Source organism: Schistocerca nitens, chromosome 12, assembly GCF_023898315.1.
Source record: "Schistocerca nitens isolate TAMUIC-IGC-003100 chromosome 12, iqSchNite1.1, whole genome shotgun sequence".
NCBI classification, from domain to species: domain Eukaryota; kingdom Metazoa; phylum Arthropoda; class Insecta; order Orthoptera; family Acrididae; genus Schistocerca; species Schistocerca nitens.
Window position 1 is genome coordinate 166,017,317 of NC_064625.1, and position 25,068 is coordinate 166,042,384.

At 42.0% G+C, this 25,068-nt stretch overlaps 1 protein-coding gene across 1 annotated transcript in view; it reads left to right on the forward strand.

The window, feature by feature from the left end:
• LOC126214980 (guanine nucleotide-binding protein subunit alpha-14-like) overlaps positions 1–25,068 on the forward strand; it is a 104,168-nt gene that overhangs the window by 70,125 nt on the left and 8,975 nt on the right. The window contains exons 5-7 of the mRNA XM_049941612.1: positions 3,132–3,255; positions 15,744–15,897; positions 22,873–22,992. Of these exons, the coding sequence (XP_049797569.1) occupies positions 3,132–3,255; positions 15,744–15,897; positions 22,873–22,992 (398 nt within the window). The remainder of the gene's footprint in view (positions 1–3,131; positions 3,256–15,743; positions 15,898–22,872; positions 22,993–25,068) is intronic.

Sequence of the window (25,068 nt, forward strand, 5' to 3'; positions counted from 1 at the left end):
CCTGGCAAATAACCAAATCACATCCTCATAGAGACAAAAAAATTGTTAATCAAAAGTAGATCCAAAAAAACTTACTTAGTCAGGTAATGAGCCACTCTAATGGCCAAGTGCATGTGTCACTCCTGAAACTGAGGGAGGTGAACCAGGTCTGGACTGAATATGCCTCACGGATTACAGGTGAGAACTGGTGTACCCGCCAGCCTGGATGTGATTTTTACGGGGTTTGTTTGCTAAGTAATGAGTGTGCCCTCTGTTTTGACTCTGCAGGTGGTAACTGTGCTGAGTTTAGAGATGAACAGTGTTTGCAACATTCCCTCTGGGGTACAACCCTGGCAACCGAGTATACGTACACCTGTCGAACAGCTTTAATCCGTTTGAAATGGATCACATTGTGTGTCTGCGGGAAACTGGATGGATGTACCGACAGATTGATCCGTACTTCAGGCTCAGTGTATCGGTGGTGTGTCACTGCATTAGACAGTCACCTCTGAACATTCCACAGAGCAGGTTCTACATATCCACACGGTACATATGTACGGCGAGATTGACACAGTGTGAGAGCAGCAGAGGCTGACTGAACATCGTCCAGGGATGAATATGGACACGTCTTGCACCTGCTTTGTCAACAGGAACCATTAGGAACTGTGTGCTTGTAGAAGAAGTACAATAGTGTGGCTCTGGCCGGGCTAACACTGACACCACAACACCAACACACACAGCTACTCTGGCCTGGTGAAAGACTTGACTGGAGAGTGGAATGGTGACCTGTCATTTTCAGCCAAAGCAGAGTTACTAAACACAGCCTTCCAAAATGCCTTCACAAAATAAGATGAAGTAAATATTCCAGAATTTGAATCGAGAACAGCTGCCAACATGAGTAACATAGAAGTAAATATCCTCGGAGTAGTGAAGCAACTTAAATCACTTAATAAAAGCAAGTCTTCTGGTCCAGGCTGTATACCAATTAGGTTCCTATCAGAGTATGCTGATGTAACAGCTCCTTACTTAACAATTGTATACAAACGTTTGCTGAAAAATCTGTACGCAAAGACTTGAAAGTTGCACAGGTCACACCAGTATTCAAGAAAGGTAGTAGGAGCAATCCACTAAATTACAGGCTCATATCATTAACGTTGATATGCAGCACGATTTTGGAACATATATTGTGGTCGAACATTGTGAATTACCTCAAAGAAAACAGTCTATTGACACACAGTCAACACAGATTTAGAAAACATCATTCTTGTGAAACACAACTAGCTCTTTACTGGCATGAAATGTCGAGTGCTACTGACACGGGATTTCAGATTGGTTCCATATTTCTGGACTTTTGGAAGGCTTTTGACACTGTACCACACAAGCGGCTTGCAGTGAAATTGCGTGCTTATTGAATATCGTCTCAGTTATGTGACTGGATTCGTGATTTCCTGTCAGAGAGGTCACCGTTCATGGTAATTGACAAAAGTGACCGAGTAAGAGAGAATTGATTTCTGGCATTCCCCGTGGTAGTGTTAAGTCCCTTTGCTGTTCCTTATCTATATAAAGGATTTGGGAGACAATTTGAGCAGCCCTCTTAGGTTGTTTGCAGATGATGCTGTCATTTATTGTCTAACAAAGTCATTAGAAGATCAAAACAAATTGCAATATGATTTAGAAACTATATCTGCATGGTGCAAAAATTGGCCATTGACCCTAAATAATAAAAAGTGTGAGGTGATCCACATAAGTGCTAAAAGGAATCTGTTAAACTTCACTTACTTGATAAATCAGTCCAATGTAAAGGCTGTAAATTCAACAAAATACCTAGGAATTACAGTTCTGAGCAACATAAATTGGAAGGAACACATAGAAAATGCTGTGGGGAAGGCTAACCAAAGACTCCATTTTATTGGCAGGACACTTAGAAAATGTAATAGATCTACTAAGGAGACTGCCTACAGTACGCTTGTCCGTCCTCTTTTGGTATACTGTTGCATGTTGTAGGTTCCTAGGTTCCTTACCAGATAGGATTGATGGAGTACATCAAAAAAGTTCAAAGAAGGGCAGCACATTTTGTATTGTCACTGAAATGACACAGGATTTGGGGTGGACATCATTGAAACAAAGGTGTTTTGCTGCAACAGAATCTTCTCACGAAATTCCAATTACCAAATTTCTCCTCTGGATGCAAAAATATTTTGTTGACACTGACCTACATAGGGAGAAATGATCATGATAAAATAAGTGAAATCAGAGCTCATACAGAAAGATACGGGTGTTCGTTCTTTCCACATGCTATACGAGATTGGAACAATAGAGAATTGTAAAGGTAGTTCAATGAACCCTCTGCCAGGCACTTAAATGTGATTTTCAGAGTATTGATGCACAAGTAGATGTAGGTTCTGTCTGCATGTGAGTGGTGGCTGTACACATTTGGGGTGTAGACCTGGTGAGCGGTGTATTCCAGAGCATATTTATCCGTGACATACAGGTCCCATTCCAGGCTTCATAGTGTGGGGTGCCACCAATTACAAATCACAGCCACATTTGATATTTCTGTACGATGAAGTAACTAGTGCCCGCTACACTGCCCACACTGTTATTCCCGTGCTACTTCCATTTCTTCGACAATGCATCCACACACAACTGCTGCAGTGCAAAGTGCCCTTCGTGGTGTGCAAAAAGTGCCCTAGTCAGCAAGATCGCCACTTCTCCAGTCAACTGAACATGTATGGGACATGCTGAAATAGGAACTTATGCATTTTCTGGGTGCTGAAAGAACCATTGCCAAATTACACTGGAAGTCGCAAGATGCTTGGGATAATCTATATCCCAGGATACTATTTGACACCTCTGTCGTTGTTAACATGTGAGAATATGCACCAGCATTGTTGGTAGGGGTCTACAATGTGTATTGATGTAACTGTTTGGGCATTCTTTATTGTGGCAAGTATTTCATTAGGTCTGAATTTGTTTTACCTTATAAACCTACAGTGATGAACTACCTTTCACATCACTTGTCAGTTAAATGTTTTTGTTCCTGAGAGTGTTGCATTCTTTTCTGGCATTGAAATTTATAACATGGTTATTTGTACAGGCTTTCCATTCCTATAATCAGTAACCCGATTAATCAGCCCACTTTTACATTTCAGCATTGTCGATGTGGGAGGACAGAGAACAGAACGACCCAAATGGCTTCACTGTTTTGAAAACTGTGCCGCATTTATATTTATATCGGCCATAAGCGAATACAACCAACTGGATGAACGTGGACAGGTGAGTAAGGGAGGAGGATATCCATATTATTAATCGTGTCAGAAACATCACATATGAGTTTTATAAGCAAATCAACTGTAAACTAACACAATTTCAAACCATGTACAGTTTTATCTGCTCAACTTGGCTGTAATGTGCAGTGTTACTTTTTCTCTGTATGTAATCATAGGTGTTCACCCACTTGAAATCTAATTTCATACAAAGATTTTTTTTTTAATTTGTAATTTTATTGGTCTTTTGTTAGAAATGTTACAGCCATTATAATTGCTTATTTAGGTTAGTGGAGAGACTTAAATATTAAGTATGCAACTACATTCCTAGAAAAAAGAGCAGTTATTACAATTTCAGAAAATATTAATGATTTACTCAAGAGAAAGAGCTTCAATAATGTGTTGGTTGATCTCTGGCCCCAATGAAAACAGTTATGGCTTTAACTGACTGACAGAATTATTGGATATCCTCCTGAGGGATATTTGCCAAATAATGTCCAACTGACACATTAGATTGTCAAAATCCTGATACGGTTGGAGGCCACTGTCCATAATGCTCCAAATTTTTCGGTTGGGGAGAGATCCAGCAACTTTGCCGATCGAGGTAGGGTTTGGCGAGCACGAAGCCCAGCAGTAGAAGCTCTCACTGTGTGTGGACGGGCGTAATCTTGGTGAAATGTAAGCCCAGGATGGCTTGCCACCAAGGGCAACAAAATGGGATGTAGAATATCACTGCTATACTGCCGTGCTCTAAGGGTGTCGAGGATGACAACTGAAGGTATCCTGCTACGAAAGTAAATGACACCCAGACCGTCCCTCCTCGTTCACCACTATCCGGGGCATACCCAGACGTGTCTTCACTCTGGGATCTCGTTGTCTTCAGGGATGAGTCCAGCTTAAAATGGAGCCCTGATGACGAGCAAAGATATATCTGGAGATGCTCCAGACAGTGACGGGATACCAACCTGACTGTCGCTGTCATACGGCCCGGTAACTGGGAGCGGTGGTCTGGGGTGCCATTTCTTTTCGTAGCAGGACTTTTTTAGTTGTTATCCACGACACCTCCACATCACAGCAGTATATCAACAATATTCTGCGTGTCATTTTGTTGCCCTTCATGGCAATCCACTTCGAGCTTTCATTCAGGAAGACAATACCCGCCCACATGTGGTGAAATTTTCAATTGCTTGTCTTCGTGCTTGCCAAACCCTACCTTGGCCAGCAAAGTTGTTGGATCTCTCCCCAGTTGAGAAAGTTTGGAGCATTACGGGCAGGACACTCTGAGCAACTTGGGATCCAATCCACCAGTTGGGCTTAATTTGGCACAATGTTCTGCAGGAGGACATCCGGCAACTCTATTAATCAGTTCCAAGCTGAATAACTGCTTGCATAAGGGCTGGAGGCTGACCAACAAATTACTGACTTGCTCAATTTGTGAAGCTCTTTCTCTTCAATAAATCATTCATTTTTTCTGAAATTGTAATCATTTGTTTGTCTGCACATGTACATCACGCCTACTGATTTCTGTCGCATTTGAAGAATTTCTTTGTGATGCATTGTTTTCTATTTTTTTCCTTAAAGTGTGTTTTATTCATACGTGATATTAAAATGTCACTTTTGATGCATCAGAAATTCGTATCTACATCTTGCAGGTAACATGCTATTAAACTGTTAATTTTGAGATTGGTCTGACTGGTTAGTGTTTCACAATTTTTGGCAATGTATTACGCATTTAATTGAGGTTTTCCCACGGTTTATTTTAATCTGGAGCATATTTAGAACATCCTTATCAGATGTGACTGAGATCTGAATCAACTTCTGGACCACTAGATGTCGGAGAGCCCGTCACTTCAGCCCTATAAACCAACCTCCTTTGATTACCTGATGTTACATGCCTCCTTTGAAGATTCTTCTAGCTGTACCACCATTTTATTAGAATACTGAATCAAAACTAAACTCCTTTCCCTGCTGTATCACTTTCCACTGTTATTTCCATTTTGATTAGCCTCTTTTCTTAAAACATGAAAAAAGTCAGAAATGATTTACGTATACCACAGCCTTGGACATCATTTCTTGCAATGCTGGCCTGCATTTATATTGCATCTTTATTTAAAACAAAACACCTTTTAAAGCAATGAATATTTAAATTACACAAGAACCAAGTCATTCCTCTCAGTACCAAACTAATACCAAGGTTGTTTCTGAAAGAATTGCAAATATTTATAGTATAGACCAATCCAGATAAAGCATTCCATGTAACATGTGTCCAGTTTCTATTGTTATGAAAGATACAGCTGTTAGAATGGAACCCAAATAGACACTCAAAGGTGATAAGCAAAGGTGAACAGTTAAATTTAAAGTTGGGTTTAACAAATTCCATCTCTGACTTTTAAATTCTCTTAACAACATCACATATTATTCTTCTCAGATCATTATGGTATACTTGTATAAAGGCAGCACATAATCCTATCAATTTGTCTCTCATGTTACTTTCTCTGTGTGGACTTTGCCTTTTAACCAGCCCCTCAGACAAAAATCCAAAGAGGAAAGATCTGGGGATTTTGATGGCCGAAAAATGTGACTATTTCTGCAAATTCATCTTCCAGGAAATGTTATGTTTAGATGATGTGTCACCTGATCACTAGAATTTTCAGTGACCCCGTCGTGCTGGAAGAACATACCCATGCTTGTAGTGACAGGAACCTCTTCCAGTAATGCTGAAAGCTTGTTTTAAAGAAAGTGTACATAATGGGATCCATGAGATAATGCGATAACACAACAAACACAATCAGGTGATTGCCTATCATATCACGTCGCACTCTTACAGAGCGATGCTCTTTTTCCACTGTAGGCTGGTGGGTTAGTATAGAAAATGTAACTTTGGGAGGTGTTCAATAAGTGACACAATGCATTTTTTTCTGAAAGCATTTCAGTTTTATTAAGGATTCCAATACACCATATTCTTCGCCACTCCAGCGACTACACAGTCTTATTTTTCAACATAATCTCCATTCAATGCAGAGTTTACACCACCCTACTGGAAGTGTTTGCACGCCCCTGTGGTACCACTCTATTGGTCGACATCAGAGCCGACATCATGCTGCATCAATAATCTACCCATTATCTATGAACTGCTTCCCACAGAGTGCATCATTCATTGGGCCAGGAAGAAGGGAGTCAGAAGGTGTGGGATCCAGCCTATAGGGGGGATGAGGATGAACGAAGTTTTGTGAGCTACTCTCATGTGCGCAGACATGTGTCATGCCTTATGCTGTCGTGGAGGAGGATGAGTTTGTTTACATTTTGGGGGTGAAAGTCATTTCTTAGAGTTTCTGAGCGTAGCACAATAGACTTCAGAGTTGATTGTTGCACTATAAGGGAGAATCTGAAACAGAATAACCCCTTCAGAGTCCCAGAAGACAACTGCCTTGACTTTACTGGCTGTGGATATGGTTTTGAACTTTTTCTTTGGAGGAAAAATGGTACAGTGCCTCTCCACAGATAGCGGTTTCGTTTCTGGCTCAAAATGATGAACCCACATTTTTTGACAAAAAATTGGCACACTCAGCCTCATAATACACAAGAAATTCTGCACAGATGGTCCTCCATTGCTCTTTATGACATTGTGTTAGGTGGTAAGGAACCCAGCGGGAAAACACACTTGGCTACTCCAACAGGTGGATAAGTGTGTCAGCACTACCAACAGAGACATCTAGTTAAGCAGAGCGAGGTGTTTGAGTGACCTGTCAATCACCTCGAATGAGAATGCCCGTATGTTTCAACACTGCAGGACTCACAGCTGTGTGCAGCTGGATGGCACACAAGATATCAGACACTTTTGTGCAACCTCATTGTGATGTCGACAGATGCTTCCTCAGTGACTTATCGAGCTCAATTCTCTACCTGGTCTCTGTAGACATTCTGCAAGTGTTTATGAACATCTGTGATGATTTGGTTTTCTGCCAAAAGACACTCAATGAAAGCTCTCTGTCGGTGAGGTTGAAAATACGTGCTTCAGTTGTGATTTTGTTTTATTATAAACACGACTGATTTCAGGAAAATTATATTCCCATCTTCAGGTTTACAAATTTAGTAGTCAGCTGCAATGTAGTCACAAACCGTGGACACCAGACTGCACTGTTCCATAGTGTGTATTAGTAAATTTGTTCACCTGAAGATGTGAATGTAATATTTTTGAAATCAGTCAAGTTTGCAATAAAACAAAGTCAAAAGTGAAGTGGGTATTTTCCATATCACCACGCAACTGAGTTGCGGATGTTTTGTGAACAAAATCTTGCTCAGAACACACCTCTGTTACAGCACTATTTTGACAGCTAAGCGTAGTGCCGTCACGTATCGGAATTTCGTACAACTGCAGAGGCTGATGCAGGAATATTTCACGATGTCCCACAACAAATTCTGCAATTTTTCAAGCAAAATTGGCCAATGAAAAAAATGTGTTGCATTACTTATTGAATGCACCTTGTAGGTACCCTGCTACAGTTACAGTGGCGTGGGGAGTTGACCAGCAGTGCAGTGGGTTCAGGGAGCAGGGTGGATAAATCGTATAATCGGTTTACAGTATGTCGTTTATTCAGTGTGTAAGATGCAGCCGGTAATGTAAATATCACCTTGCTGCGATCACCGGTCAGGGATCGGAGTACGGAGAGGGTGCCGACCTCAGCACGTGGCCTCCAAAGACGCAGCCGACTCCCTCGGCGTCACCTCACCGAGCAGACGGTAGCAGAATGGAGCCACACCGTCAGCACTCTGCCAGGTGAGGAAACGCAGTGTCTGGCTCTGGGTGGGGGGCACACTCGGCTACGGCGGTCTCCGCAGAATTCTGTCGTGGTGGCCGGTACAGATGTGGAGCTCGGTGGAGTAACGTGTGATTGCGCAGAGACGAACTGTGACACGTGAGCAATTGGCATAAAAACATACAAATCAGTTAAAGAAAACCAAAAAGTCTGTTCAGATCATAACATCTACACGAGCGAAGCAGCAAGCACTGAGCTAATATCTCTCTCTATATAAGGAACTGTTCTGAGTGGTCTACCCATTCATTATTGACCAGCCCGAACTGCTACGGATAGACATTTGAAATCTGGAGAGGGTATTAACTGTATACTGTAGGCATCATGTAAGAAGGGATTGTCCAAAATTCTTCTTCTAAACAAGGAATGAAAGGTTTTTTGAGAATATGTTGTTGTGAAGGCAATTTTGAAGCCAGAACTACAAAGACCGGTATTTGGTTTCTCTGACAGAAATTAAAAAAAAAAAGAAATACGTATTTCAGCATTTTTGGAAATTCAACCCCTAAGTGGGTGAAACAGTGAAGGAGGCAAGTTGAGGACCTGCAACCAGCCTGACTGCGTGTTAGACACACTGTTAAGGAAATGATTATTAAAGAACTACTAAAGCATTTTTAAAGTTATGTGTATGAAATTTGGTATTTGACTCTTCATTAGAAATAAAGAAACAAGTGTTGGGGAATGATAGTTTTCTTATAGACACATCACCACAAGAAGGCAGGATTAACAAAAACCTCCAACTGCAGCTACAAAAATCACCAGAAGGTTTAGAAGGTGTTGCAATTTGTGAACTAAATCAAATACAGCTATTTAACAGTCACCATGACACATTGGCTTTGTTAGAATTGTATAGAAAGAGAAACTGCTCTGTAATACGTTATTTTTCAGTAGGCCTAATATCCACCAATGGAAAAAAAAAAACTGCAACACTAACAAGGGGTTGTGAGAAATAAAGAAAATGTTTCTACATCCAAAAGATGATACCTATTCTAATTTCAAACCAGTCGCATAAGAGTAGCACTAGTAGTAGGATGTAGATCAGGTGTGCTTTAAATACATGCTGTAATGGTCATGAGTGTTAATTGCCTATTAGATTGGACATGATGAATTGATGTTTGTCAAGAATGCCTCTAAGGTAACAAAGATGCCACTGTCAACATCTGCAGTAGGACTACAAGAAGCTGGATGTTCCCTCTGTGATATTGCAGAAAGCCTTCGCAGGAACGTAGCCGCCGTATACGATCGGTGGCATTGGTGGTCACTGAACACCACACTCCACACGGCCATGTGGCGCTAATGAGAAGGAAGACCATTGTGTTCAGCACATGGCTCTGGAATATCAAACTGAATCTGCAATGGCAATTTGAGCAGCAGCTGGCTTCACAGTGACACAATGAACTATTACAAATCGGTTACTTCGTGGACAGCTCTGAGGCAGATACCCGGTAACAAGTATTCCACTGACCCCAAACCACTACCATTTGTGACTTCAGTGGTGTCGAGCAAGAGCTGATTGGAGGGCAGGAGGGCAGGTTGCAAGCCTGTTAAAAAGCTGACTCTCCCTCGATGCCAGTGATGGCTATATGTCGGTTAGAAGAAGGCCAGTTGGGGGTCTGCAGCCAGCCTGACTGCATGCTAAACACACTGGATCTACACCTGGAATTACGGTCTGCAGCGCAATTTTGTATGACGAGAGCACTCTCACGGTTATCCGATGCACCCTGACTGCAAATTTGTGCACCATTTTGGCGATTTGACCTGGTGTGCTGCCATTTGTCAACAACAGTCCGGGGAGTGTTTTCCAACAGGATAACTCTTCCAGAATGAGATTTTCACTCTGCAGCGGAGTGTGCACTGATACGAAACTTCCTGGCAGATTAAAACTGTGTGCCCGACCGAGAGTCGAACTCGGGACCTTTGCCTTTCGCGGGCAAGTGCTCTACCGCCTGAGCTACCCGAGCAGCTCGGGTAGTTCAGTCGATAGAGCACTTGCCCGGGAAAGGCAGAGGTCCGGAGTTCGAATCTCGGTCCGGCACACAGTTTTAATCTGCCAGGAAGTTTCAGGATAACTCTTGCCCGTATACTGCTGCTGAAACCCAATATGCTCTTCAGAGTGTCAACACATTGCCTCGGCCTGGTCGATCACCAGACCTGTCTCCAGTCGAGCACATACGGTACATCATTGGACAACAACTCTAGCATCATCCACAAACAGCATTAACTGTCCCTGTATTGACTGACCAAATGCAACAGGCATGGGACTCCACCTCACAAACTGACAACCGGCACCTGTACAACACAATGTGTCCATGTTTCCATGCTTCATTCAACATTTTGCCAGTTACACCAGTTTTTAATGTATTAGCATTTCGTGGTTTATCTCACACTTACGTTAACCTGTGATCTTGTGATGTTACTCACTTAAATACGTTGCCTTAACAAATGTGTATCTGAAATTTCATTACACTACATTCTTTTTGTTGCTGCAGTTTTTTTCCATCAGTGTATAAAAGGAACTGTCCTGATTGATCTGCTGACACATCATGAGCCAGCCCAAACTGCTAAGGATAGAAACTTGAAATTTGGCGTTGATCTTATACTGTAGCCATTGTTTAAGAAAGGATTTTTTGAAATGCCACTACTAATAAATAGGGGATGAAAGGTTTTTTTGAAAATATGTCACTAATAAGGCAATTTTGAAACTAGATCTACAAAGATTGGTATTTGTTTCTCAGACAAAAACAAAAACCATGTGTTTCATGGTTTTTGGAAATTCGGCTCCTAAGTGGGTAAAACAGTGAATGAAAGTGCTTTTTTGTCTCCTTTTTTTAAGTAAATGATTATTAAAGATCTACTAAAGTATTTTGAAAGCTACAGCTATGAAAATTGGAATTTGACTTCTTGGTTGGAAATAAAGAAGTATGTAGTAGGGGATGAAAGTTTCAATGGAAATATCAACTGATGAATGCAAAAGGCAGGATTAACAAGATTAACAAAAATCTCTGACTGCAGTTACCAGAATCACTATTTGGTGAGAAATACATGTGGAAACGACCATGCTTCCATGGCATTAATTAGCATGAAAGGTTTAGAAGATGTTATAATTTGTGGACTAAATCAAAGAAAGCTATTTATCAGTAACCATGATTGACTGGCTTTGTCAGAATTGCATAGAAAAAGAAACAGCTTTTTAATATATTAATTTTCCTGTAGGCCTAATATATGTATATAAAATTATTTTTGTTGCGATTACCATGCAAATGCCAGTGAAGCAGCAGTTGTTAAGGTAGTATATATACACAAAATAAAGTAGAAGTAATTCTCATTATTGCCAATGCAGGTAGATGAGCAGTAGTCATGATTTGTTGCTAATAAACTTTTCTGAAGAATACTTCAGTGGCTGCCTCTGTCTATTAATGTATAACTTGCTTTGTTGTTCCTCATCCCTGAAGATACTCTTTAATCACTGGATTTACAGAACACAATATGCCAGTGAACACGTGTATTAATAGATTGTGTTGTGTATGAAAAGAGTGACAACATCAGTTGTTGGTCACATTCATCATTACTGCTTTCAAGAATTGAACTTGAATTACAGCTTTTTCAATTTACTGCCCTGTTTAAATGTCACAGTGTGTGTCTTTCAGCATCTTTAACATGTACACTCTCTTTTGCACATCCTTAGCAGTTATTCTGTTTTGTGCAACTCTCTTCAAGATTTTAATGTGAGTTTGTTGACTTTTTTGCTCACCCTTTTTTGTTTAATTACAATCCTTAGCAGTTCAACTAAATTTAGTTCTCAGTAGTGGGGAAGTAAGGTACAAAAGAAAATCCCTTTTCTTTTAAAATCATTTCCACAGTGTGAAGAAGCCTATATTTGTTTGCCATGACAACTTCTAGCAGTTCTCACTTGGTTGTGAGTTCTGTGATTGAGATACTGCTACCCTCATCTACATTTACATCTACAGCTGCTGGCTACTCTGCAAATCATACTTAAGTCCCTAGCAATTGATTCATTGAACCACATTCATACTAATTTTCTATTCTCAACTACAATAGTAAATTTTCTTTGCTGGAAATAAGGTTAGGAGCTTCATTTCCTTGAACTGCTTAATATGGACCACCATCCAGTACACTGTTGTGTTTATGTAGAAGATTTGCAATAAATCTTACTTGCAATTACTTAATGTAATTTGTTCTGTTTATCTCATCAGCTTTCTTGTGAGGTGTTTCTGTTTCTCCCCAGTTCAGAAGTAATGAACATTGTAAAGAATCTTTCTGCTGTAAGATCATGGCATTTGTGGCAATTTATTTGGAGGGGTTAGCATTCCAACTTATTTAACAACTAAGTGAGCTGGTCTCAAGCTCAGGGTCCGATTTCACAAGTGGTGTGGAAGAAGAAGGGAGATTAACAACAACCTCACAAAAAAGCCATGGATCCCTGGCCTGGGTAACAGTACCATGTAACTATCCCTTGTCATGGTTAGAGTGAAGTCCTCAATAACAGTGAAGGTGGAGATTAATATCATTGGTATGACAGAACTGGCAGCAGAGGCAAACTGCTCTTAGGATTAACATAAAAGTTAGAAACTAAAATCCAGACACGTCTGTTCCTGGATAAGGTGGTGTTCGGTCAGCATCCGTAGCCCATGTCTGCAATTCACAATTAAGTATCTGGCAGAGGGTTCATCAAACCAGCTTTTACTGGAGCGTAGGAGTGATCGAGGGTTCTCTGCTGGAGGTTGGTGACTGAGTGGGTGAAGAAGGCAGCCAGTCAGTTGACAGAACACTTTAGTGATGAGATTTTCACTCTGCAGTATAGTGTGTGCTGATATGAAACTTCCTGGCAGATTAAAACTGTGTGCCGGACCGAGACTCGAACTCGGGACCTTTGCCTTTCACGGGCAAGTGCTCTACCAACTGATCTACCCAAACATGACTCAAGCCCCATCCTCACAGCTTTACTTCTGCTAGTACCTCACCTCCTACCTTCCAAACTTAACGGAAGCTCTCATGTGAATCTTGCAGAACTGTCAGTCCTGAAAGAAAGGATATTGCGAAGACATGGCTTAGCCACAGCCTGGGGGATGTTTCCAGAATGAGATTTTCACTCTACGGTGGTGTGCGCTGATATGAGACTTCCTGGCAGATTAAAACTGTGTGCCGGACTGAGAAGGAAGGTAGGAGACGAGGTACCGGCAGAAGTAAAGCTGTGAGGACAGGGCCTGAGTTGTGCTTGGGTAGCTCAGTTGGTAGAGCACTTGCCCACTAAAGGCATAGGTCCCGAGTTCGAGTCTCGGTCCGGCACACAGTTTTAATCTGCCAGGAAGTTTCACTTTATTGATGATCACAAACAGGCACAGTTCATCATATCTGTAACAGGCAGACTACAGGTAATTGGAGGTGATTTGGACCCCAGAACACTGGTTGAGGTGTGCTGACACAGGTGATTCCTGTGGATGGTAGCAGTGGTCTCACTACAACAGTGTGCAGGTGGATGGTAGCTGATGGCTGTGGGGTAGCGTTGTGGCAGTAGGCCATATCCCTGGGCCCAGATTGGACACTCGGGCAGTGGTTGCACGTTCGTGGCACGGCAGAGGCAGAGTTACAGATACATCTATGACCGACACGGACTCTGCATCGTCGGGCAGCCCAGCTGTCACGACTTGCTGACAGGCTGGTCGTGCCCAGTTTAAATCCTACTTCCGTCTGCTGACTGTCGTGAAAGCCTCCTCCCCCTGTATTGAGGCTGCATCAAAATGTCTGGAGTGGGGCTGACAGTACTGTGTAGTGTAATAGGTAGGTCAGTCACTCACGCAACGGGGGTCCACGTGACATCCCTCGTGCAGAAGTGCCGGTTGTGGAATTCACGTCTTCTAATGCCGACGAGCTGGCAGCGTATCGGTCGGTAAATGGCCTGATTTTGGTTGCCGAGCTGTGGTCCTGGCTGCTGGTGTTTGAGCCACTACAGGTGCCAACACCACTTCCACAAAACACCAGCCTATAATTAATTTATAAGAGCTACATGACCTATACATAGACATCACAGTGACTACAATTACTGAAGTTAATAAATCAGTCGAGGAGGCTACGACAGTGTTTCTGCTAGAAAGAGCAGATAAACAGTTGTTAGGAGACTCCTGTATATAAGATCAATATCCTTAACATCAATTTGTTGCAGAATTCTTGAACATATTCTGAGTTCACATATAATAAATTACCTAGAGACCAAAAGTTTATGTCCACGAATCAGCACAATTTTAGAAAGCATTGCTTGTGTGACACTCAGCTTGCCCTTTTCTCACATGATATACTGTGAACTATAGATGAAGGGCAACAGGCAGTTTCCATATTCCTAGATATTTGAAAAGCATTTGATATGGTGCCCCACTGCAGGTGGTTAATGAAGATATGAGCATACAGAATAGGTCCCCAGATATGTGAGTGGCTAGGAGACATATGAAGTAACAAGACCCAATACATTGTTCTCAATGGCACTTGCTCATCAGAGACAGGAGTGCCCCATGACAGGACTACTATTATTTTCTTTATACATAAATGATCTGGTGAACAGGGTGAGAAGCAATCTACAGTTGTTTGCTGATGATACTGTGGTGTACAGGTAGATGCTGAAGATGAGTGACTGCAGGATGATGCAAGATGACTTAGACAAAATTTCTAATTGATGTGATGAATGACAGCTGGCTCTAAATGTTTGAAAAATGTAAGTTAATGTGTACGAGTAGGAAAGACAAATCCATACTGCTCAGGTCCAGTGTTACTAGTGCTCTGATAGAACACAGTCACATAGTTTAAGTTTCTGGGAATAACATTACAGAGTGATATGAAATGGAACAAGCATTATGATAGGGAAGGTAAATGGTTGACTTTGGTTTATTGGGAGAATTTTAGGAAAGTGTGGTTCATCTTTAAAGGAGACCACTTGTAGGACACTGGTGCAACCTATTCTCGAGTATCGCCCTCGAGTCTAGGGTCTTCGTCAGGTCAGATTAAAGAAAGACAATATACATTTCGCATAAGTACCACGGAGGTAAGATACGATAAACCGGCACTCGTACTGAGGCGTACAGACAGTTGTTTTTCCTTTGATCTGTCTGTGAGTGGAACTGGAAAGGAAATGACTACTAGTGGTACAGGGTCTGCCATGCACTATACAGTGGCTTGCAGGTATGTACGTAGATGTACTACAACACTCAGGAAAACTGCTGAGGATATGTCAAATCCAGGCCACGTAGCATTGTTGGCGTATCGTATTCCGAAGGTAGACCGGTGCACTAGTACGCAAGTGTTCGTAATGTTTTGGCTCATCAGACAACTGTAACAGGTATTTGAGTAGGCTAGCTGCTGATACTGAGAAACATACAATAATCATTTTGATCAGTCTTTCCCTCTCATCCTGTCCAGTAAGTCTCCCCTGACTCAGGGTTCTGGGTAACTTTCCCAAACTTTAGTCTTTTCCTAAACCCCACCAGTTCTTTTTCCTTCACCCCTCTCCCTTCCTCTTCAACCCTTCTGCTAGAAGGGGAAATCGGTGGCTTCGGAAGCTCTCAAACTGTGATACCTTTTATACGTGTGTTCTCCTGCTGGCTGTTGGGGGAGCAGATTTTTTTTTATCTACCCAATTAAATCGTATAATCATACTAACTGCAATGTTTCTCCAAAACAGAATCGTCTCAGTGTGAGCCTGGCACTATTCAGTGTGCTGCTCACCTGCTCGGCATTCAGATACGCTTCTGTCATCGTCTTTCTGAACAAAATAGACATTTTTGATGAGAAGATAATGAAATATGATCTGTGCAACTACTTCCCAGAGTACGCTGGTAAGTACCTGACTAGAAGACAATGTATCACTTTTGTTGTACACAGGTATGTGGATAAATAAGTTGCAAACATCCATATACCACACTTTTTTAAAAATTTCATGTCTGTAAGTTTCTGGAATCAGAAAGGGAATGATCTTCTGTGGACAAACTCATTCAAATATTTTTGATATAACTGATAAAAGGGTTCTACATCAAAAGTTTTCTCATCTGTCTTCGTTTCCCTTTGTATGTATTAGTTTTATCACTTTGCTGTCTTGTACCATTCTGCCACATCACACCCTGTCCTATTTGGTAAGAGTCTCTCACACATTTGAACAATACTCTATGATGGGTTGTATAAGCATTTTGAAAGCGATCTCTGGTTGCATTTCCTTAGTATTCTACCAATGAACCAAAGTCTGTGACCTCCTTTACCTACAACAGTATCTATGTAATCTTTCCATTTCAAACAATGGAAACAACAGGTAGGAGTATCAACAATGTAGGAAAAGATAGATTTCTACTTACCATAAAGACGGCACGTCAAGTTGCAGACAGGCACGATTAAAAGACACTTACATGTAGCTTTCAGCACACATATGACCGCCAACTCCAGGATCGTTTATTGTACTATTATATGATAGCGGAACGAGCACTGGTAGCAGTTACTTCTGTAAAGTATCTGGGAGTATGCGTACAGAATGATTTGAAGTGGAATGATCCTATAAAATTAATTGTTGGTAAGATGGGTGCCAGGTTGAGATTCATTGGAAGACTCCTTAGAAAATGTAGTCCATCAACAAAGGAGGTGGCTTACAAAGCACTTGTTCGACCTATACTTGAGTATTGCTCATCAGTGTACCAGGTCAGGTTGACAGAGGAGATAGAGAAGATCCAAAGAAGAGTAACGTGTTCATCCCAGGGTTATTTGGTAAGCGTGATAGCGTTACGGAGATGTTTAGCAAACTCGAGTGGCATACTCTGCAAGAGAGGCGCTCTGCATCGCGGTGTAGCTGGCTGTCCAGGTTTCGAGAGGGTGCGTTTCTGGATGAGGTATCAAATATATTGCTTCTCCCTACTTATACCTCCAGAGGAGATCACAGATGTAAAATTAGAGAGATTCGAGCACGTACAGAGGCTTTCCAGTAGTCGTTCTTCCCGCGAACCATTCGCGACTGGAACAGGAAAGGGAGGTAATGACAGTGGCACGTAAAGTGCCCTCCGCCACACACCATTGGGTGGCTTGCGGGGTATAAATGTAGATGTAGACATCGGACTGGAATGCAACATGACATGGGATGCAAGCAGCAATCTGGATACGGTGAGGAAGAGGAAAGGGAAGGGCACGGGGAAGGGGTAGAAGTGTACGGGTGGGGAGAGAGACGAACGCTGTCTAGTGGAGTGTGCAGGGACTAGACTCCAACAGGTGCAGTGTCAGGAGGTTGTGGGGCAGGTAGGTGGGGAAAAGAGGTACAAAAAATTTGAGGAGCGGGAAAAGATAGGTGGATGCATTGACACAGGGCTGCAAATATACAGGATGGGAGCTGAGAATGGGGAGGAGGTGATAGGACATAGGGGTGGAAACTGTTGGGTGGAGGGTGTGGGGACAGTATGTTACTGTAGGTTGAGGCCAGGATAATTATAATAGCAGAAAATGTGTCGTAAGGATAACTCTCATCTGCGCAGTTCAGAAAAGCTGGTGGTGGAGGGAAGGATCCAGATGGGCCAGGTAGTGCCGTCCGAGTGCCTGTGGCTGTTCCATAGATTTGGTACCTTCCTATGTCAAGCTATTCATGGGCCATATAGAGGAGACTTTCGTAATATGATCCAGGTTCACTGTGGTATCTTCACGATCCGGACCCTGGACCGAGATACCTTATCTTTGTTCCTTCACAACCTCAACACCTTCTCTCCCATCTACTTGATGTGGTCCTCCTCAACCCAGTGTGCTGCCATCTCAGATGTTGCTCTCCTCCTCTCTGACGGCTCCATCCGCACCTCGGTCCACATTAAACCCACCAGTCACCAACAGTACCTGCCCAGTACCTGCATTTTGACAGCTTTCATCACTTTCAGACCAAAAAATCCTTCCCATAGAGCCTGGCTACCCAGTAATGGCATATGTGCAGTGACAAAAACTCTCTTGCTCAGTATGCTGAGGATCTCATCGAGGGCTTCACAAACAGGCACTATCCCACAGACCTAGTCTGCAAGCAGATATCCTGTGCCTTTTCTCCTCACAACCCCAATCCTCCCACCACTCTCAAAAACCAGCCACTAAGGACTGTCCTCTTCATCTCCCAGTACAACCCCGGACTGGAACAACTGAACCACATCCTTCACCAGGGCTTTGATTACCTTCGACATGCCTGAAACGAGGGACATCCTACCTGAGATAGTTCTAACCCCTCCTAAAGTCATATTCCGTCACCCACCCAACCTCAACAGTATCTTAGTCGATCCCTGTGCCACTCCCAATCCTGACCCCCTGCCACGAGGATCGTACCCCCGTGGAAGTCCCGAGTAGAAAACCTGCCCAGTCCACCCAACCAGCACATTCTATTCCAGTCCTGTCACAGGTTTATTCTACCCACCTGTGAAAGCAAACGTGTTATTTACCAGCTTTGCTGCAATCACTGCACAGCTTTTTATATTGGTATGACTACGAAACAGCTGCCCACCAGGATGAACAGCCACCAAACTGTGCCCGAGAGCAAAACACAGAGTCCGCCAGGAAAATGTATTCACTCTTTGTCGGGCTCTATCTAGATATCGATATTGTCATTCGATTTGAGTTGTGAGTGTATTGTAATATGGTCTTTGGCTCGACAGATGTTAGTACTTTCATCTCGTTATTGAGAAACGTGATGGCTGGAGCACACATGACACTGAAACAAGAAAAATGTATTGTGAAGTGGTTTTTCAAGTCTGATAATGCCGTTGATGTGCAACATCAATGGAAGCGGGAGTTTGAAACAGAACTGCCAACCTGCCTAATAATTAAATACGTCACTGACGAGTTTGAATTGCACGGAATGATTTGTGATATTCACAAAGGAAGATCAGGAAGACAGTGTACAGCTACAAGTCCAGCTTCGTTGGCACTTGTGGCGGAAATGTTTGTTAATTCTTCACAGAAGTCTGCTAGGCAATGTGCACATGAAGTGGGGGTTAGCAGTACAAGAGTACGAAGAATTCTGAAAGCTGCAATGAGGAAAGTTTACATTCCACATTTACTGCACGCTATTAATGATGACAATCCTGGTCACCAAATGCAGTTTTGCGAACGGTATCAGCAAACGGTAACTGGTGACGAGCAATTTGTGTCGAAGGTAGTGTCGAGTGGCGAGGCACAATTTAAACTTAATGGAACCGTGAATCGGCATAACAGTGTGTACTGGGCTCTGGAAAATCTGCATGTTTATTTGGATAAAGCTGTCAATCTACTAGGGGTGCATATGTGATTTGGACTATCATCTAGGGGCTTAGTAGGACCCTTTTTCTTTGATGCTACTGTTACTGGATAAATGTACCTGGAAATGTTACGCACATCCATTTTGCAACGTATACATGCACTTTATGGAACTGATGAAGAGGTCTTCTAGCAACTGGACGGGGCACCACCACACTACCACCTAGCTGTACGATCTTCCCTGGATGACAATTTCCCCGGGCGTCGGATTGGACAAAGAGGGCCCATTGAGTTCTCTACACAGTCACCAGAACTAACACCTATGGACTTTTAATTGTGGGGAACTGTGAAAGATAATGTCTATCGATGTAAGCCACGCATGCTGGAGGAAATTTTCCAGGAGATTACAGCAACATGTGCAGCGATCTCCGCTGTAACACTGACTGATGTAGTTGTAGCAACCGCTCATTGTTCTGTTACGTGTATAGCCGCCAACAGTGAAAATTTTGAACATTTAAGCTAACCGTGTCCTAAACTGAAGGTTATACAACATGTGTAATCAATTATTAAATGTAAAATAAACACATAAGTAATACTTTTTGTTCCTTAAAAATGTGTATACAGTTTTCTGGCGGACTCTGTAGATCACCCTGTGGCACAATATGCATCTGAACGTAACACACTTGATTTCAATTACTGCTTCACTACCGGAGCCATCTGGATCCTTCCCTCCACCACCAGCTTTTCTGAACAGCACAGATGGAAGTTGTCCTTACAACACATTCTCTGCTCCCGTAATTATCCTAGTCTCAACCTACAGTAACATACTGTCTCCACACCCTCCACCCACCATTTTCCACCCCCTATGCCCTATCATCTCATCCCCATTGTGTGTGTGTGTGTGTTTTTACTGATGAAGGCTACGGCCAAAAGCTTTTAATCATGCCTATCTGCAACTTGATGTGTCTTCATTATGGTAAGTAGCAATCTATCTTGTCCTATACTGTTAATCTTCCCATTTCACATACCCATATACTGTTATACCCAAGCATTTACATGAGTTGATGAATTCCAATTGTGACTCACTGATATTGTAGTCACAGGATACCACATCATTTTGTTTTATATAATGCAAAATTTCACATTTCTGAACATTTAATGCAAGTTGCCAAGCTTTTCACCACTCTGAAATATTATTGCAGTTTTCTCAGATGGCACTTCATGCAGATAACTGCATCATCTGTAAAAAGTCCAAAGTTACTGTTAATATTGTTTGCAAGGTCAACAAAAAACATGAAAATGGAACTTACTTTCTGAATAGCCATTGCACATCAATGCTTTAAATCAGTGCCTCAAATTTATTGGAAGGTCAGGGTGTTCATACGAAGAGCAAGTGTCTGAAAATAAGGAGTGTTTAACATCTTATGCGCACTTCGTTAACTTCTAAGAGCAGTGTGGCAGTTACATATGCTTCTATTTAGATCTAAGAATGGAAACTGCAGGTTGAAATATCAACAAATCTAAGTGTCCACCAGTCTTTTTGTCGTGCCTATCAGCAACTCAACATGTCAGTTTTGTGGTGAGTGGCAATCTATTTAGATATAAACTGATAAGATTACACTGTCCGAAGAAAACAGTCTAGATCACATTTTTAATTTAACCTTGATAGTTTCGGCCAAACTGCGCCATATTCAGATCTAAAACTAAAACACAGGAGTAAAGTTGCTACCAATGGCATCAGCTTATTTGCATGACACACACTGTGAAGGTTCTAAACTGGTTCAAGCCTCATGTTGTGGTTCTTGGTAGTGCATTAATTCACTGCCTCCTAATTGAAAACTTTTTGGATATTCAATAATGGGCGCAACACCATTGTTTTCGATTTCACTTGGTTACACATTTACTAATTTTGAATTGACTTGTTGGATAAGGCCAGTTTCCTAAAACTTCTATTCATATATCAAGAATCCCGGGCTAGACTCCACAATCAGGAAATTTCAGTGGCAGTACTTGTCATAAACTTCATTCCACAAATGACAGTGTAAACAAAATAGTAAGATAAACATGGTACTCTGTGTAGGTCACGACAGACCTTCGTGCAAGTGTAAACGTTTACACTTGTATCAATCAAAATATTTCACTAACACTTATTGTTAAAAGAAAAATGCCAGGAGACTGTTACTTGTTCCACAGCAGATGGTGGACAGACTTTTATATCTCATACTGCAAAACTTGATCTAAATAAACACAAACTTGCATTGAAACATTAACTAAGTATTTTCCAGGATCTAACATTACAAATTGTGGATACTGACATGGAGATATTAAAACAATGATTGTGATATGCATACTCATTTCATAGTTGTTGCTCCTCTGTGAGCTTGCTTGGGCTCTTCTTGTGCACAGACAGCACTTGTGAGATTGCTCTACGTGGAGTGAGGATTTTTGGTTTGGAAGGGATATTTATAAAGTGGTGCAAGGGAGGTTTTAGAATTTTGGAAAACACGTATTGAGTTCTAAAACTGTAAGATTGAGATCTACTATAGTAGATGAGTTACGTTTTCCAAGAATGACTTGGTCCACATAAGGAACTATTTTGTATGTCTACACTCGGAATTACCGAATTACAAGTATAGTTTGCATACCTGAAGTAATAATAAATTATGCAAATTTCTAGTTAGTGTTTAACTGGTTGCCGGCCGGAGTGGCCGAGCGGTTCTAGGCGCTACAGTCTGGAACTGCGCAACCGCTATGGTCGCAGGATCGAATCCTGCCTCGGACATGGATGTGTGTGATGTCCTTAGGTTAGTTAGGTTTAAGTAGTTCTAAGTTCTAGGGGACTGATGACCACAGCAGTTCAGTCCCATAGTGCTCAGAGCCATTTAAACCATTTTAACTGGTTAATGATAGGTGTCATTTGGTCCTCCAAATAAATTATGGCAACCAGACAATGATGGTGAACTTGGGAATTGGACAGGTGCAATAGCATACAAGACAATAGTAATTATGGGTGTGTCTGGAGTTCAATAGTATCTGTTAAATTAATTAGTTTTTGGAAAATTAAAGTATGTGCTGTTAAGTCTGGAGTCATAACTTTCTAATAGTTTGTGTCAGTATGTCCAAAACTACTATTCCATGAGGTAATGGTAACTGAAAATATTCCTTACTTTTAATCAATATGGTTTTCAGTAAAACTAAACACATTACTGTAATCAGCACACTGAAAAATACCATCCAAATAATGCATTAGCATGAAATGTTGTCTAACAATATCTTGACGGATTTGGGTGTACACTACATATACTGAAACAGATAACTAGACTTGAAAAGGAAAAGAAGGGAAAAAATATAAATATAGTTATTAATAGGAGAGCAACAATAGCAGCTTGCTCTGTTTCAACATCAGGTCATGTCAAAAGTCCTAATTTAGTCAGAACAGTTTCTCTCTGTTAAATAAATAAACACCCATGACTTACCCAGCTTTTTTTCACACATTTATAAGAATACATCACGTCATCTTCCACAACAAAACTCTGTCTTTCTGGTAAACCTGCAGATAATTTACAGTAAATATGTTGCAGGACCCAAACAGGATGCAAAAGCAGCAAAGAACTTTATTGAAGATAAGTTCCAGGAGTGCTGTGAAAAGGAAAGGAACGATGGCAACAAGGGTGTTTACACACGCTACACCTGTGCGACAGGTGAGAAAAATCTCTATCCTTCAATATGACACTAACTGGAATATATGAGGTGCACAATGGAGTAATGGTATGTTATAAGAGGGCAGAGAGAAAACAATGATGTAGTTATGAAATGTGTGTAGAAAAGGACATCACAATGATAACACATGCTTTTCTTCAAGTGCTAGAGAACAGCAGTAGAATTTGTGATGGAGGTGTAACGGGGATAAATGGGAGGATGTATTGCCCAGGTCACCTGCTCGTTTCTCACCAGGTGCAATTCTGAGGAAGGGGATGAGAGTGGGGGAGGGGGGGGGGGAGGTGAGCTCGTGATACCACCTCCTCAATTAACAATAGTGGAAATTCCTGGATGGAGCAACACATAAATTAAGGGAATGGCAACCACTCACCTATAACAGATAGATGCATGGAGCACAGTGACACATAACAGAAAACAGCATTCACATTAGCTTTTGAGCACTAGTTCTTTTTTCCATCAGTAATACACACATTCACACACAAAGCCACAGACACCCAAAAGCACACGTGTGTGTGTGTGTGTGTGTGTGTGTGTGTGTGTGTGTGTGTGTGTGTGTGTGTTACTTACAAGTTCGTGGCACCCTCCATCAGTAATTCTGGAATTCAGTATGGTGTTGGCCCACCCTTAGCCTTGATGGCAGCTTTCACTCTTGCAGTCATATGTAGCTGGAAGGTTTCTTGGGGAATAGTAGCCCATTCTTCACAGTGTGCTGCACAGAGGAGAGGTATCAATGTCGGTCGGTGAGGCCTGGCACGAACACGGCATTCCAATATATCCCAAAGGGGTTCTACAGGATTTAGGTCAGGACTCTATGCAGGCCAGTTCATTATAAGGATTTATGTAATGAATCCGCCACAGTCCATGCATTATGAACAGGTGCTCAGCTGTGTTGAAAGATGCAATCACCATCCCAGAATTCCTCTTCATCAGTGGCAAGCAAGAACGTGCTTAAAACATCAATGTAGGCCTCTGCTGTGATAGTGCCATGCAAAACAACAAGGAGTGCAAGCCCCCTCCATGAAATCACGACCACACCAATCACCACAGCATCAGGATTTACTGTTGGCACTACACATGCTGGCAGATGATGTTCACCGGACATTCGCCATGCACCCCCGCCATCAGACTGCCACATTGTGTACCGTGATTCGTCACACCACACAATGTTTTTCCACTGTTCAATCGTCCAACTTTACACTTCTTACACCAAGCAAGGCATCGTTTGGCATTTACCGGCATGATGTGTGGCTTATGAGCAGCCGCTCAACCATGAAATCCAAGTTTTCTCACCTCCCACCTCACTGTCATAGTACTTGCAGTGGATCCTGATGCAGTTTAGAATTCCTGTGTGATGGTCTGGATAGATGTCTGCCTATTACACATTATGACCTTCTTCAACTGTCGGTGGTCTCTGTCAGTCAACAGACGAGCTCGGCCTGTAAGCTTTTGTGCTGTAAGTGTCCCTTCACGTTTCTGCTTCACTGTCACACTGGAAACAGTGGACCTACGGATGTTTAGCAGTGTGGGAATTTCGCATATGGACGTATGACACAAGTGACACCCAATCACCTGACTACGTTTGAAGTCCACGAGTTCCGTGGAGCGCCCCATTCTGCTCTCTCACGATGGCTAATAACTACAGAGGTCGCTGATATGCAGTAGGTGGCAGCAAAATGCACCTAATATGAAAAATGTATGTGTTTGGGAGTGTCCTGATACTTTTGATCACATAGTGTATGTTTAACACACAACACTTTTCAGCTGCTCAAGTGAGGGCCAGCCCGGGTGGATGGGATTCCAGTCTGTCAACTAATATTTCGAAAGGGTAAACGTACACACACAGAGACAGATGGTATCTGCTGTTAACAATAAATTTGACACAATTCTTCAGTCCACATGTACAGTTTGATCACAATAAGCTGACCCATTTTATTGGTACTGCCAATGATGGAGAAAATTAATGCTAGTCGGAAGAGTGCTGCCTAGATTTCCGCTTGTGCCAGCCCAGCTTTTGTTGGCACATAAGTTCATAGCAGTTTTCCATAAGTTTAATAAAC